This window comes from Euprymna scolopes, chromosome 30 (genome assembly GCF_053919585.1).
Source record: "Euprymna scolopes isolate OS-2025 chromosome 30, ASM5391958v1, whole genome shotgun sequence".
Taxonomy (NCBI): domain Eukaryota; kingdom Metazoa; phylum Mollusca; class Cephalopoda; order Sepiida; family Sepiolidae; genus Euprymna; species Euprymna scolopes.
In genome coordinates this window covers 81,659,956-81,675,421 of record NC_136511.1, presented here as the reverse complement: position 1 = coordinate 81,675,421, position 15,466 = coordinate 81,659,956, and the positions used below count along the sequence as shown (strand labels likewise).

General features: G+C 35.3%; 1 protein-coding gene across 2 annotated transcripts in view; it reads left to right on the top strand.

Annotated features, from left to right (window-relative positions):
- Positions 1-15,466, top strand: part of LOC145254854 (protein crumbs-like) — a 402,139-nt gene that overhangs the window by 282,569 nt on the left and 104,104 nt on the right. For both annotated transcript variants that reach the window (XM_080113704.1, XM_080113705.1), the window contains one exon: positions 1,701-2,445. In XM_080113704.1, coding sequence (XP_079969830.1) covers positions 1,701-2,445 — 745 coding nt within the window. The remainder of the gene's footprint in view (positions 1-1,700; positions 2,446-15,466) is intronic.

The following is a 15,466-nucleotide window of genomic DNA, read 5'->3' as shown; positions in this document are numbered from 1 at the left end:
AATACACTTTATGTAAACTTTCAAATGTTTAGACCAAAAATTCCAAATGTGGTGACCAATCCTTATTAATCTTTAACTGTGCATCGAACAGATGCCATAATACTTAATTCACTGCACCTTATGCAAAATTTCAATCAGATCGGCCAAGTAGTTTCCAAGAAAAAGTAGAACAAAAAAATTAAGAGAAATATAATATAGATAAGTATTAATTTGTTACTGACTTAATGCTAGTAATAGGATTAAAGGAGAGTATCTTTTGTAAGAAACAAATAATAAAATAAGTGTTCATTAAAAGTGAAATTGAAATATATTACAAATTAAACGTTATAATAATGAATATAATATTATCATATGACAGTGCTAGAGAAATTAATATTTGTGAAAAAAAAACAAATCTGCAAAGATAAAAAAATTAAATTAATACTAACAAAAAAAATCCACTAAACTCTAAAACAAATAAACAGGTGGATTAATTTGCTCTTTCACCAATATTAAAAATCAACGAAACTAGTTGATAAAATTTTGCAGACATGTTGGGAGTTAACTACTTCAGTATACCTACAAAATATTTTCCAGAGCATGAGAAAAATTTGAAAATTAAAAAAAAAAAAATCTTTGTTTTCACTAAAACATGAAATATTCTTATGTTTGATTGGATAAGTATAAAAGTCGGATGTGACACAAGATAAGCCATGAAAGCATGATTCTTTTCTCTCTTGGTGAAATTTTAAGGAATGAAATGTGTCTGAGGTACTGTTCACAATGCAGGCCAGTGCACACAGTGTTGCTGGGTGTAACGTCTTTCCATTCATCCGTCAGTCCGTCTGTCCATTCATCCATCTGTCCGTCTGTCCATTCATCCGTCTGTCCGTCTGTCCATTCATCCGTCTGTCCGTCTGTCCATTCATCCGTCTGTCCGTCTGTCCATTCATCTGTCTGTCCGTCTTTCCATTCATCCGTCTGTCCGTCTTTCCATTCATCCGTCTGTCCGTCTTTCCATTCATCTGTCTGTCCGTCTTTCCATTCATCCGTCTGTCCGTCTTTCCATTCATCCGTCTGTCCGTCTTTCCATTCACCCGTCTGTCCGTCTTTCCATTCACTCGTCTGTCCGTCTTTCCATTCACTCGTCTGTCCGTCTTTCCATTCACCCGTCTGTCCGTCTTTCCATTCATCCGTCTGTCCGTCTTTCCATTCATCCGTCTGTCCGTCTGTCCATTCATCCGTCTGTCCGTCTGTCCATTCATCCGTCTGTCCATTCATCCGTCCGTCTGTCCATTCATTTGTTTGTCTGTCTGTTCATCCAGTCTTCTCTTTGTCTGTCTGTTCGTCTGTCCATCCATATGTCCGTTTCTGCATCAATTCATCCATCTGTCCACCTGTCTGTACATCCATCTATTTTCATGTGTTTCTCTCTCACACATTTACAAACTGTCTCTCCTTTTCTGCTATTTTTCTGTGGCTGTCTTTTGAAACAAACTTCTTTTTTATAAACATCGGTGAGTGAGTTTAACATCGGATGCCAAGAACATCGGTTCATCACAACTCGTGCACAACTTATATCAGTAAGTGAAATTCAATAATATTACTTTTCTACAAAATGATTGTCTGCAGAACATAAACCTACAATCATATTTACTATATCTCAAAAAGTACCAAAAAACTTTTTTCTTTAATAATGTTTCAAATTTTTTTTATTTTAGGTATCCACGAAGCAACATTCAACGTGACTTCTTATGTAAAATTTCAAGCAAAAACTAATCATCCAGAAACTAAGAACTTAAGTCTGGAATTTCGTACCAGGGAAATGGAAGGGTCTCTCATCAAAGCCATCAATTTAAATATTGGCTTGCATTTTAATGTTCAAATCCAAGATGGCGCCCTCATGGTTACTTCAAGCTTCCAATTTGTTTTCAACTCAAGTATCCCTGTAAATGATGGGAATTGGCACTCGTTCTTCTTAGAAAGGACATCGACTGGAAATTTCTCTGTCAAAGTTACAAACCTTAAGCGAAAGACAACGGTTAATTCTTTAATTTCTGTATTACTTGATGGCATCGCAGACAACCGAACCATCATCTCAGTTGGTGAAAACTTTGATGGCTGCATGCGCGAGCTTAGGATTAATAAAAACTTGCTTCCATTTAATCCAAATGATCAGAATAGTACAAATTCGTTGGCGTATGGTATCGTAAAAATGCACGATGTTAAACTTGGTTGTAACGGTGATGACGTATGCGCTTCTTGGTATCATAAATGTGAGCATGGTGCTGTATGTATAGATAAGTGGAATAAATACGAATGTCAGTGTGCCAATGGATACAAAGGTGACCTGTGTCAAATCAATATTGATGACTGCAAGAAGAATTCCTGTAAAAATGGAGCTACCTGCATAGATGGTGTCGCCCGATATACGTGCAAATGTGCCCCGGGATTTAACGGCTCAATGTAAGTTGCTTTTCCTTCTTGTTTCTTTTTGTTTTTAATGAGATGCGCAGGGATGGTCATGTAATTCATGTTATGTTCAACAGTTCAGATTGGTTAAACTTAAGCAACAAATTTTGGGATATTTTCTAGAATCAAAATAATGTAATGGATTTTGATCAAAATTGGAGGTAAGGATTCTAGACATAAAGTTTAGTAGCATTATATCTTTTTTTTAATCTCTATAAGTAGATCTGATAGCTCAAAGTAAGTTGCATTTCGATTGTTCTTATTTTTCTGTTTTTAATAAGATATATTTGTTAGATCGGGTAGTCAGACAATATCCTGTTAACCACTTCCTATACCGATTTTTATATGGCATAATCACATTGACATACCCGTTCTCTTCAGATCACCGAAGTTAAGCAACATTGAGCCTGGTTAGTACCAGATGAGTGACCATTTGGGAATTCTAGGCACTGTATGTGCTTTCTGCTTATCTCGGCATTTGATTCCAGTTGTTCTGAACCCTTATTTTGCCACTGGTATTTAACAATGTTGACCCGGGAGAGGTGTGGTTGGAGAAGGTGCAACTCTTGCCACAAAAATTTAACACGTGGGCACTCTTACAGTGGGTATCCATAGTCTATCAACACTGAAGGAAGCCCTTTTTTTTTTTTTTTTTTTTTTTTTGACCGATTTTTATATTTTTTATCTTTTCTTTTTTTTTAACCAGTGCTAGCAGATGAGGCCATTTGCAAATATCTGCTTCCTGACTTAAATGCACTAAACATTGATGTTATTGCTTATTTTTTCCTTTCCCTTTTCAAACTTCAATCATGCCCAAAACAATTTTTATCTACAAAACAACCGAACTAAACACCAGAAATAAATATTTGAAAATATAAACAACTTGAAGCATGAAACATGTTCTTCAAAATGACTGGATTTGGTGTTAAGCTGAAAAGGGTTGATATACTATAAAACACAACAACCAAATCAAACACCATCAATAAATATTTGAAGATATAGGGTAAAACAATACAATTCTCATCCCAAAGAAAACAACACTACACATTTATTTTAAAACTTTTCTTGAAAAATACAATTCAAGTAACTTTATTCAATGTAGCCGACTTCTATACGGGTTCAGAACTGGGAGCATGCCTTTTCCATAAGTGTCGGTGGAGGCTTGGCGAATGGTGGTGATCAGGCTGGCTTGGATGTTGTGGAAGGTCATGTTGATGTTCTTGACGTATGATCAAACAAGTTGTCCAGCGGGTTTATAACGATGTTGCATGCTCAGGTAGCACCAGTCCACCTTGTTTGCAGGCTAAAAGTTGGGTGGGGTTTTTGACATGGGGTTTAAGAAACTTATCTTTTCTCCAAAGTCTGGAATATGTCTTTCTTGCCGATATGATAAACAGAAAAGAACAGTAAAGTTGATGTAGCAACAAAAAGTCTGCCTTGGTATCGAGGAAATATTGTCATTTGGTCGACCTGTTATATTTAAGTGTAGATCACCAAGTAAGTGATGGAAATTGGACCTTGGAAGATAATACAGTTTTTTTTTTGAGAGAAAAGTAATTTGAGTTGAAGAAAGGGGAAAAAAAGAATTAAAGAGAGATATGGTTATGAAAAAGAAAGACGAGGTTCACAAGAAAAGAGAAAAGAAAAAGAATATGACAAAATGCGATTGAGAAAGGAAAGAGTAATCTTTAAATGACAAAGGAGGAAGAAGCTGATTTAATAAAAACTATTGTGTTTTTAGAAATAAGAGACTTTATCTGACTGACGTTGGATAGAACGTACCGCTCTGGGCCCAAGAGCCAGATATCTCCAGAAAAGCTAAGTTGAAAAGCTCTTTTTCCTATCTGGGAGATTGTCTAAATGAACCTAGTTGTAATAACCTGCATCAGAAAGTCATTGAGAACCCAAAGAACTTAGCTTGTGAAGTTTACTGTGAAGATCTTTTAAATATTTGTGTTCATAAGAAATCATTCAGTTATTTTTAAACTGTTGACTTAAAACATGGTTTCTTACAGCACCAACACCAGATTGCAGCTGAGAAAAAGCAGCATACAAGCCACTCATCAGAGAATGCATCAAATAATTATCAAAAAGCAATAATGGAAAAAATCTGATTAAAGAAGGAAGTGTGATTTTGAGCAACGTTAACACTTTTATACAACCTAACATCACAAGTGCATTTGAGAAATTTTATCTCCACACAAATGCCCAGCCTATAAAATCAACAAAGTTCTTTTATAAGACGTGTGCATTCCAAATGAATGCTTCTTTTTAGAGCACGATTGAACCATGATACTTGAATTTGTACGTTTAACTTTAATTCAAGTGATTATATAAAAATAATTTCATAAAATCAACAGTGGCTTCTTTGCCGGAGATGCGTACAGAATGAATGTTTCTGCTTAAAGCACAATTAGAGCATGATACTTGACTTTTGCATTTTAAACTTCAAGTGAACCCATTATTTACAAATAATTTTGTAAAATCAACAGTATATTCTCTACAGTGCAATATAGACTACAAAGTATTGTCACTGCAAGGAGGCATGTGAATTTTCCTCCTGGTTTACTGCAAGGGAAGGCTCTCTAACTAGAGCAGGCAATCAATCGATTTAATTAAAAATGGATGATATGACTGATTTCGATGACAATTAAAAGTATGGGAGGGTGGAACATTTGTTAATCCTCATTCAATCCTGGACAAGGTCAGGTCTCCCTGCTAGTATATCTCTGTGTATGTATGTATATATGTATATGTTGGACTCTCCCGTTGATTTTGACGTATGAGGTTCCGCCACAACAACTAAGTTGCTCAGAAATCCACACATGATTTATTTATAGTGAAGAACCAACCACACTTTTCGTATTACTGCTAAACTTTGAAAGCTACAGGACAGAGTATACAGTAAACCACAGGTTTTTACATCAGGGTTTCCTTTTCCTAGATGCATGTCTTAACGAAGACTTTGGGTGCATTTTTCCCAGTGAATTACTGCGTTCCCAGATACCAACCTGGAAATTTCTACGACTCGGGGTGGTACATACAGTGCCCAGCCTTCCCAAGTGGTCACCCATCTGGTACTAGCCAGGCTCATCCTTGCTTAACTTTGGTGATCTAACGAGAACCTGTATGTCAATGTGATTGTGCTATATATATATATATATATATATATATATATATATATATATATATATGATATATTATTCCAGGTTAATATTTTCCAAAGGTAAAATAACCAATGAAGTTTTAACAAGGTTAATACAATAGTGCTGGATACTGAAGTAGGGCAAGACACTTTTTATTTGTTTTACATAAGCATTAATATGTTGCTACACGTTCATGAGCATGTTTTGTTCAGCCAGTTACTTGTAACTAGAGACTTCTTCAGGTGATGTTCCTTATACAAAAGCTTATTCTGTAATTATATTAGATTGTAGACTAAGCTTTTGTATAAGCAATATTATCTGGAGAGGTCTCTAGTTACAAGTAACTGGTTGAACGAAACATGCTCATGAATGTGTAGCAACATATAAAAACAAATAAAAAGTATACAAATGAGCTCCCACAAATGATAATGCACTCGATGCAACTTGTTGGTAAATCTACATTTTTTTTTTTTTACATGGGGGTTACCACTTATCAAGGCCCGAAGGCCACTCAGGGATAAGGGTTATTGCGTGTACAATAATCAATGAGATACTATTGTAGTAATCATTAGTATTGGGGGTTTTGATAGAGTGTCTTACTTAAGGGGGCGGTTTGTCGGGAGTTTGTTTATGTTGGACTTGAAGACGTCCAAGTTGTAGTCAGGTGGGAAACAGGCAAGCGGCAGAGAGTTCCACTGGCGTGCAGTTCTAAGAAAGAAGCTTTGCTCATATGACTATACTGAGGATTGAACCATGGATTTCTGCTCCATTAGCAAACTCTTACCATTAGATAAAATAGGCCAGTGGATGACTAATAGCATTAATATTAAATATATAAAATACATAGAACGTACAATTTTAAAACTTTATTTAAAGTAATTTATTGCTTCAAAATAAATTATTTTTTTATTTTTTTTATTTAAAACCTGTATTGCAGTTTTGCCTTCAAGCATTCCTGCTAACCAAGATGAGAATGCTAGTCTAAATAATCCAAGTATAAAATTATATTATTGAATTAACTTGGAATTATTTTGGAGATGAGTAATTTGTATAATTTTTATTTAATTATTTCGACTATTATCCTCATCTTCTAGTTCTTGTTTTTTCACAATATTTTGGCCAATCATTCGTCTTGCCTTCGTCAGATTAACCACGACTGGATAGGAATGTCGAATCCTCAAACTACATCTGCAGCAATTGTTGCCATTAATAGCTGTTATCAACTCACCACGGTTTGGTTAACTAATCCTCTGACCGGCTGGGATCGAAACCGCTACCTCTAGAACAATGCTCACCTGGAATCGTAGATATTCCGCATCTCTATCCCGTGCACCACGGACCCCAAACGGCAATCAAGGTTGGATTTTTTGGTCTTATAAATCCAATTGTTCTTCCAATTGTCGGGTCCGTACCGATTGTTATATTATTGAATAAGTGTGGAATTATTTTGGAGATGAGTAAATTGTATAATTTTTATTTAATTATTTGGACTATTATTCTCATCTTTCTTAGTTGTTTTCACGAATTTTCGCCCAATTATTCCTCTGGCCTTCGTCAGATAACTGCGACGGGATAGGAATGGAAAAAAAAAAAAAAATTATCAATCCTTATCTCAAAATTTCTGTAATCTTATCAGTCTTCCCAAAACTTTTCTTTATTGTCCAACTTCCTATTTGGTTTTTCTAAATCAAATCCGTTGGATCAGCCAGTGGATTAAGTTTTTAAATTGGGGATTATCCCTAATGTCAATCCCATATGAATGTTGTCGGCTGGTTTTCAGCCTAAGATGTTAAATCAATAGTTTCTCTTTTTGTGTTGACCTTTTTATAATATTACTTCGTTATAGTCTTTCAAAACCTTTGACCTCTAGTGCTAACCAGGTCAGGCTGTTTGAAGATACTGACTTCCTGACCCTAACGGCCCTGTCGGTGGGGCATTAGAATATGCCGACTGCCCCCCTGCAGAGGATAAAAGTCCCTCAATGGGGGTCCTGGATATGACCTTAAACTATATCCAGTGGTGAGGGCCCAAGCTTGTGGGCTTTGGGGAGTGTGGAGCCACCCTTTAATTACCATTGCTCCCAGGTCCACTCTGACCCGGAGTGGTAGTACCTGTTAGGGTCCCAACTATAGGTTAAATAGAAACAGACGTGAAAACAACAAATATATTCTATTAAAAAAAAATTTTCTTCAAAATCTTTGAATTCGGCATTAAATAACCCGAAAAGGGTTGATATGCCATAAAACAAAAACAACCAACCAACCAACCAACCAACCAACCAATCCTGACTTTAAATGCACCAAACATCATTGTTTTTTTCTTTACCCTTTGCAAAACATGATTGTGTTTTGCAAAATTAAAAACAAAAACTATTTTCCTTTACAAAACACCAAAAACACTATGAGGAAATATTTGAAAAGAACTTGAAACCTAAAAACTTTTTCCAAATTACTGGATTTTATATTTAACCACTTGTAAAAGGTTGATATGCCGTAAAACAAACCAAATCAACCTTTGACCCTGTAAATTTTATTCACCATAGATTTTCTGTGCAAAGTTTATTTTTAATCTATATATATATAAAAGTGAAAATGTGTGTTTTTGTGTATGTTCGCCAAAGGCTTTTTTCGCCATGCTTCTCGGTCAGCTCACTTAAAACTTTTTATATAATGTCTAAATCATAATATCTACGAGTTATGACTGGGGGTTGCATCTATTTTTAATTTGCCCGACTTTTATGCGCTATTTTCAAGATTTTTTTTTTTTTCGATCGCAGCTTTTCGTTACGCTTTTCAGTATAAAAAAAGCGAAAAATGGCTTGCAGCCGCGTCATGTTTCACGGTCAAACATCACGCGACTTAACTTTCTCGCACCTGTCAATTCACTTTATAAATGTTAACTTAAGACACATCACTTCCTCTCCCCACCTGGCTGACATGGTTAGGTCTCAGGGTTTTTATCTTTCATTTCCACCTTTGTGTCAAGGCTTCGGGGTTCAAGCCTACCTTCTACTAAAACTTTTTTTTTTACACCTCCAAACACCTAGCCAACATTTTTTTTTTTTTCTTTGTTAAACAGTTGTTTTGATCTACCCCCCCCCCCCAACACACACACACACACACACACCTACAAACACCTAGGCAGTACCCCCGCTAGTTTATTATATAAAAGCCAAAATGTTTTTGTGTGTGTTTGTGCACGTTTTTTGTATGTCCAGCAAAGGCTTTTTTCAGTGGGGCGCTTGGTGGGGGGGGGGGCACTGTTTCTTATTATAATCTATGAAGTATATAAAAAGTAATATCTCTGATTTACGAAAGGAGGTCATGCTTATCTTTTATTTGAGTGACTTTTATTTTATAAAATTCACGCTATCCCGTGGTCCTGTGTGTTTGCTCGTGGTTTGCATATACAAAAGTGAAACTAACAAATGCCAAGGCAGTTTTCCGGTTTTGAGGTCCACAAAGCAATTAGCTTTGATCACTGTGTGGAAAACGCCTCATATCAGACAATTGATATTCATTTGGGCACTCTCCTATTTATGGAGAGCTGGTTGCTGGTTTTCCCAAACATCTTGGGGGAAACAAACAAATACGCAGAAAGCCTAAAACTTAACTCACTCTGCGTGATTTCATTTCTCTATGGTGTAATGTTTGACATAGAAAAGCAGACATTTTCTAAATGTTTAATTTCAACCCTTCTCACTTCTCTGCCCAGTTAGTGTCGCTGTAATTTATCACAGTTTTTTTTTTTCGCCTTCACCTCAAGGGTTCAGTTTGAGCCTACCTTTCTACCAAAACTTTTTTTTTTCTTTTACACCTTTAAACACCCGGGCAACGCCGGGCATGCAGGCTAGCATTTGATAAATGTTATATTGTCTTTTGCTAACTTCAGGGGTGCAGAAGTGAACAAAACTACAGAGATTTTAACATTAAACTTTTATTTATTTATTTTTTTATTTTTTTTAAAAGTATTTGAAGCTCCATCCAGTTAACTATCTTTAAACAGGAGATTAAGGGAAGTTAATGTTCCTTAGTTTTTAGCATCTTACATCATGTGCATCTTTGCTAAGAGTCTGACAGCAATTGAACTGAATTACAAATTTTAAATCTTAAACTTAAATCTTTTAACCAATGGACATAAAATGCTTTTATTTTTTGTTCATGTTGTACGTTGTTAGCCTTAATTTTGACGTTCGCCACTTCCGGTTTGGCGATGGACGCAAAGGGAAAGACGCCACTTTTTTTTTTTTTTTTCACATTCTTTTCCTTCTTCGCAGTACGGATTCCAACCTGTCTGCCTATCATTTTTTTTGCTCAACGTACACCTCCAAACACCCAGGCAATGCCGGGTACCCAGGCTAGTTAATACTAAATAACAAATAATTTGTTATAAATGTAGAGGTGAAAAACAATTGAGTAATATATGGATTTATTTTTGAAGAATGCAAAAAGCGATAACTGAGCACAGTTGCAATCTGTTTTGTTGAGTAAAGGGGAAATATTTCTAACATTTTTGTTAACTATATTAAGTATTTTATAAAAGCAAAATTAAACAAAAAAAAAAAAAAATTCCAATAACCTGGTGGAAAAAGTTAATCAAGTATTGATATATCAGAAATTGATATGTGTCTCTGATTTGAAAATCCGTCCAAAATTTCATTTTACTCCCCCCCCTCAGCGTGTTTATCCTTTTCCCTTTTTCCCCCTAGTTACTTCCCCTTGTGCCGTCCTTCTCCCCTTTATTTCCCTGTGTTACCTTTCCCCCTTTCTTTATTTCCCTGTATCGCCTTTCCCCTTTATTTCCTTAACCCCATGTTCCTCCCTCTTCCTCTCTCCTCTTTTTCATTGTCCTCCCCCTCGTGTATCCCACCTTTCTTATCTTACATACTCCGCTTGATCTTAGTCTTTCTTTCTCACTCTTAACCCGTCTTCCCCCCTCTCTCTTCACATTTACATTTTTGACATTAAAGATTTGCATATTGGTATATAGATTTGGAATTCCAACACGAAACTGATGTTAAAATACTTTCTTAAATTGTATTTGCCTCCAAAAAGAAATCCTTTTATTAATATCAGATTAGAGAAAGAAAATAGGAAAATGATACAAGATTTATTTATATATCAAAAACAATTATTTTTTTCATTTTTAGTATCACGGATTGCAAGGGGTGGGTTGAATTTAGTTTAATTTTATTCAAATTTAAAAAATTAATCTTGAACAATAATTATTTCTTCTGATCATCTAATCCAAAACAAATCTGAAAATTAATGATAAAACTATTTTGATATATATTATGATGTAAAAATAATCTTTTTTTTTTTTATCCCACTACATTGTGTATGTAATATATAGGGGTTGCACAAAATAAAAGAAATTCTTTAAAAATCAACAAAATTTATTTTAATATGGTGTAGGTCCACCTTTTGCGGCAATTACAGCCTCAATTCTCTGAGGCATTGATTCATACAAATTGTGAATTGTTTCCAAAGGAATTTTATCCCATTCTTCAGCTAAAACATCCTCCGGTTCTTTTAGAGAAGACTAATGGGGGTACCCGACGTTGCCCAGGTGTGGAGAAGTGTGTGTGTGTGTGTGTGTGTGAAGGGGTGTTTAAAATAACCGTAGGAAGTCCGGCTGGAGAGAGGTTAAAAAAAAAAAAAAGTGGTGATAGCGGGGCGGGGGAGGGGGGTATCAAAATAACAGTAAGCAGACCGGGTGGAGAGAGGAGGGGGGGGGTAAAAAAAATGGTAGTAGCGAGGGAAGGCAGAAAAGAAAGTGAAAGAAAACGTGAGATCTTACTGCTATGCTACGCTACGAGGCTGTAGGAAGTGAAAAGCATTGAAATTTAGCTATGTCAATCAAAAAGTTGACTTGCAGAAATGAATATTGGCTGGAGGCCAGTTCAGCTTTTTTGCTGTTTCATTTATTTGTTTCCCCATGATGTTGATCAAAGCAGTTTGCTTTCTGGACATCCCAGCACGAAAGGCTGTGAAGCTGCCTTTTGCTTTCGATTCAGGTTTGCTTTTATACGAAAAACATGAACAAACACGCGAGAGGATCGAATAGCGTGAATTTATTTATTTTGATCGACTTTTATAAAAAAAAAGTCGATCAAAATAAATCTGGAGACAAAATAAATCTAGAGTAAATTGTAGATATTATGATCTACTGAGTATATAAATAGTTCTAAAACATAGTACCCCCCCCCCTCTCCCCCAAGGACCCCAGCGAAAAAAGCCTTTGCTGGACATACAAAAATGCGCACAACCATTTTGTCTTTTATATATATACTAACCTGAGTGTCCAGTGTTGCCCGGGTGTTTGAAGTTGTGTGTTGAGCAAAAATAAAAAATAAAGTGGTAGTAGGCAGGCAAGCTTGAACTCATACTGCGAAGGAGCAAAAGAACGTGAAAAATGTGATGCATCCATCGCCAAACTGGGAGTGATGTAGGCTCAAATTAAGGCTAGACAATTGAAAAAAGGGGATGACTTTCGAAAATATTGGCGAAAAAAGCGACCCCTTCCTGTAGAAAAGTGCCCAGTTGAGGGTGAAGGAATTAATGTTTTTGGCTAATTTTTCGATATTTGTAGTCCGAAGGGTCAAGTTTTAAAACGATAACAACCTCATGAAAATCCGTTGCCTCGGTCAAAAGTTTTAGACATACATACGTATATTTAAACAGGCAGGTGAGATTTATATTATAAACTAGCGGGGGTACCCAGCGTTTCCCGGGTGTTTGGAGGTAAATCAAAACTCCGGGGGGGGGGGGCTAAAATAAAAAAGTTTTGGTTGGTGAGTATGAGGATTGAACCTGAACCCTTGAGACGAAGTTGGAAATTAAAGTGTGAAAAAAAAATGTGCGACGTTAACAATTTGGCCACCGTGTTATACTAAGGGAAACACATTTGAATTTATTTAATTACTTAGATTTGGCAGGTGCCCGTTTTACACCACTCTAATCGCTTTGAAACACTTGTCTTTGGGAGTTTTTCTACTTGCAGCTCCTCCATAAAATCCAGATTTGTGCAGCTCTCTATGAACAGTTTTTGTGGAAACTGGGTCCTGTAAATGTATATTGAGCTCTACAGTGATTTTTAGGAGTCGTAGTCTGACAATCTTCTCTAATAATCCGCTTAAGAGTCGAACAGGCTCTTTCAGACATCTTCACCTTTCAATCAGACTTGTGCATTCGCACAGTTTCTGATACACTAGCACCTGCTATACGAGCTCCAACAATTTGGTCTCTTTAGAAGTCCATAAGGTTTGCCATTTTATAGGAAAAGTTTTTTATATCTTTAAATATTTGTAAAAGAAATTTATTTTAATTAAGCCTATCATATGACATAAATAACAAACAAAAAAAGCATTAAAATGTCAAGATTTGATTGTTTTAAACACGTTCAAAGATTGATGCCAAAAATGTTAGGCGTTTCTCTTATTTTGTCCAACCCCTGTGTGTGTGTGTGTATATATATATATATACACACACACACAGGGGTTGGACAAAATAAGAGAAAAATGTTAGGCGTTTCTCTTATTTTGTCCAACCCCTGTGTGTGTGTGTGTGTGTGTGTGTGTGTATATATATATATATATATATATATATATATACACACACACCAATCATGATGATTTAAAAAATAAAAATTGAAAAAAAAACGTGAATTCGATGCAAAATAACACCGCTGCACAGACAAAGAGATTTGCTTAGCAAATCGGTCGCTGATGTTACCTAGCCAAGGTAGACATAGGTAAACAGGACATCTATTAACTATAATTTCTTTAGGTTTATAAAAATTGGAAACTTATTAATAGTAGTTTCAACAATATCTAAGGGGTAACCATTGTTACAAACGGTCTTAGTAATAAATTTAAGCTCGTCATCCAGATTAACTTCAGAACAAATCATTAAGACCCTATGTGCTACAGTCTTAATTAAATTGTATTTTTGATTTGTAGGACAAAGTCCCAACGTGTATAGAGACCAGTAAAAGTTGGTTTACGATAAACAGAAGTAAGAAAACATGAGGATATCTTGGACACAAGAACATCCAAAAATGGAAGAGTAGAATTCGTTTTCAACCAGACCTATGTTGTCGTCCATTTGCAAAGATGTTCTCTTCCCCCCCCCCATAATAATTCTATTATTTATTTAAATGTAGTTGCAGTACACACTATGTTGGGCGAACATAGCAAAGATTGGATTTCCATTTGAAACAACATGTACCATCAAAGATTCGTTATGCAAATTTTTCACCCGCGGATGTTCTGAATAATACGTATGGTTCTGCGATTTGCGAGCCCCTTATAAATAACCATGCCTGTGCCACGAATTTCAGTGCTGACATATTTACGATCTTGAGTAAGTTGCATTCGCCCTTTCATTTAAAAATTCTAGAGACTATCTTTATGTAGTGCTTGAGACCTTCTCTTTGCAAGCAAAAAGAAAATCTTTTAGGACTTAATTTAATTTCTATGTAATTTTTCTCCCCTTTATTTTTCGCTTTTTTTATTCTTCCCCATCATATTCATGACTTTTTTTTTTTTAATCGTATTTTCCTCAATTTAGCTCTGTTGAGCAAGGAACGAAACCTGGTTAGGTAACATTTATTTTCATTTTTTTATTTTTTAAATCATGTTGATTGGTCTGTATTTAGCCATTATTAAATTCTGTACCCCCCCCCCAAAAAAATGTTCATATATATATATATATATATATATATATATATATATATACGGGGTGGCCCATAAGTCACTTTATATTTAAAAAATTCAATAACTTTTTTTCTATTAATATATTTTAATTTCTCTTTTCAAAATTATAAAATAGAATCTTTGGAAATTCTTTGTATAGATAAGTTCATAACAGAACGAGTGAGGATAATTGAATTTCACTTTGAAAAATGGACGGTCAATTGTTACAATGCAAAGATCTTATATGCGCCATTTCAGTGTTCAATATCCTCTTAAAAGATATGCTATTGAATTTGTCCAACCTCGGTTAGTAAACATGCCAGGGTATTAGTGGCAAACAAAATGGAGCAACTACACATACAGCTAGAGCAACAATGCAGTTGTTAACTGTGATGTTTCAGTATTGAAAAATCTCTTGAAATTTTGATTTTGAATGGCCCAATCTAATTTGACAGAACTTGACTTTTTGCTTTGGGGATATCTTAAAAATAAAGTGTATGCAAATAAGCCTTGAAGCATTTAAGAACTTAAGGCAAACATACGCAGGAAATTCTTTCCCTACAACTTCCGATGTTAAGAACTGTCATAAAGAATAGCTTAGAAAGAGCTCGACTTTGCAAAGCCAAGAATGGTGGCTACTTAAGAGACATTATCTTTCGTAATTAAGTCAGAACAAATGTCCACATTATAAACTGTGTAATAAAAAAAGAATTAATTAAATACAATCATTTAAGAAAAAGTTATTTGATTTTCAAACTGTAAAGTGACTTATGGGCCAGTCTGGATATATGTATGTATATATGTACGTCTCTGTCTGAGGAATGGTCTCCACCAAACTCGTGTGTCAGTTTTGGTCTAAAGACTTGAAGCTTGATATAATGTGAATTTGGACCAGTGAAACAAATTCGATTTTATTTTTAGCCGGTAAAAGTAGCTGCTAAGTGAAAAAGATTGGAACTTGGCATGTGCAAGTTGAATTAAAGTGCTCTTCTATGTATGCACGAATATACATTTATATGTTTAAGTCAGACAAATTTTAATGTCTTAGTATCTATCTGAGGATAGTTCAAGCAGTAACAACTAAGGCTGTAAAGGTATGTTTTAGTTTTGATTGTAACTGATGACCAGGTCATATTTTTTCTTAACTTTTGAAATCAGTACTATATATATTGGG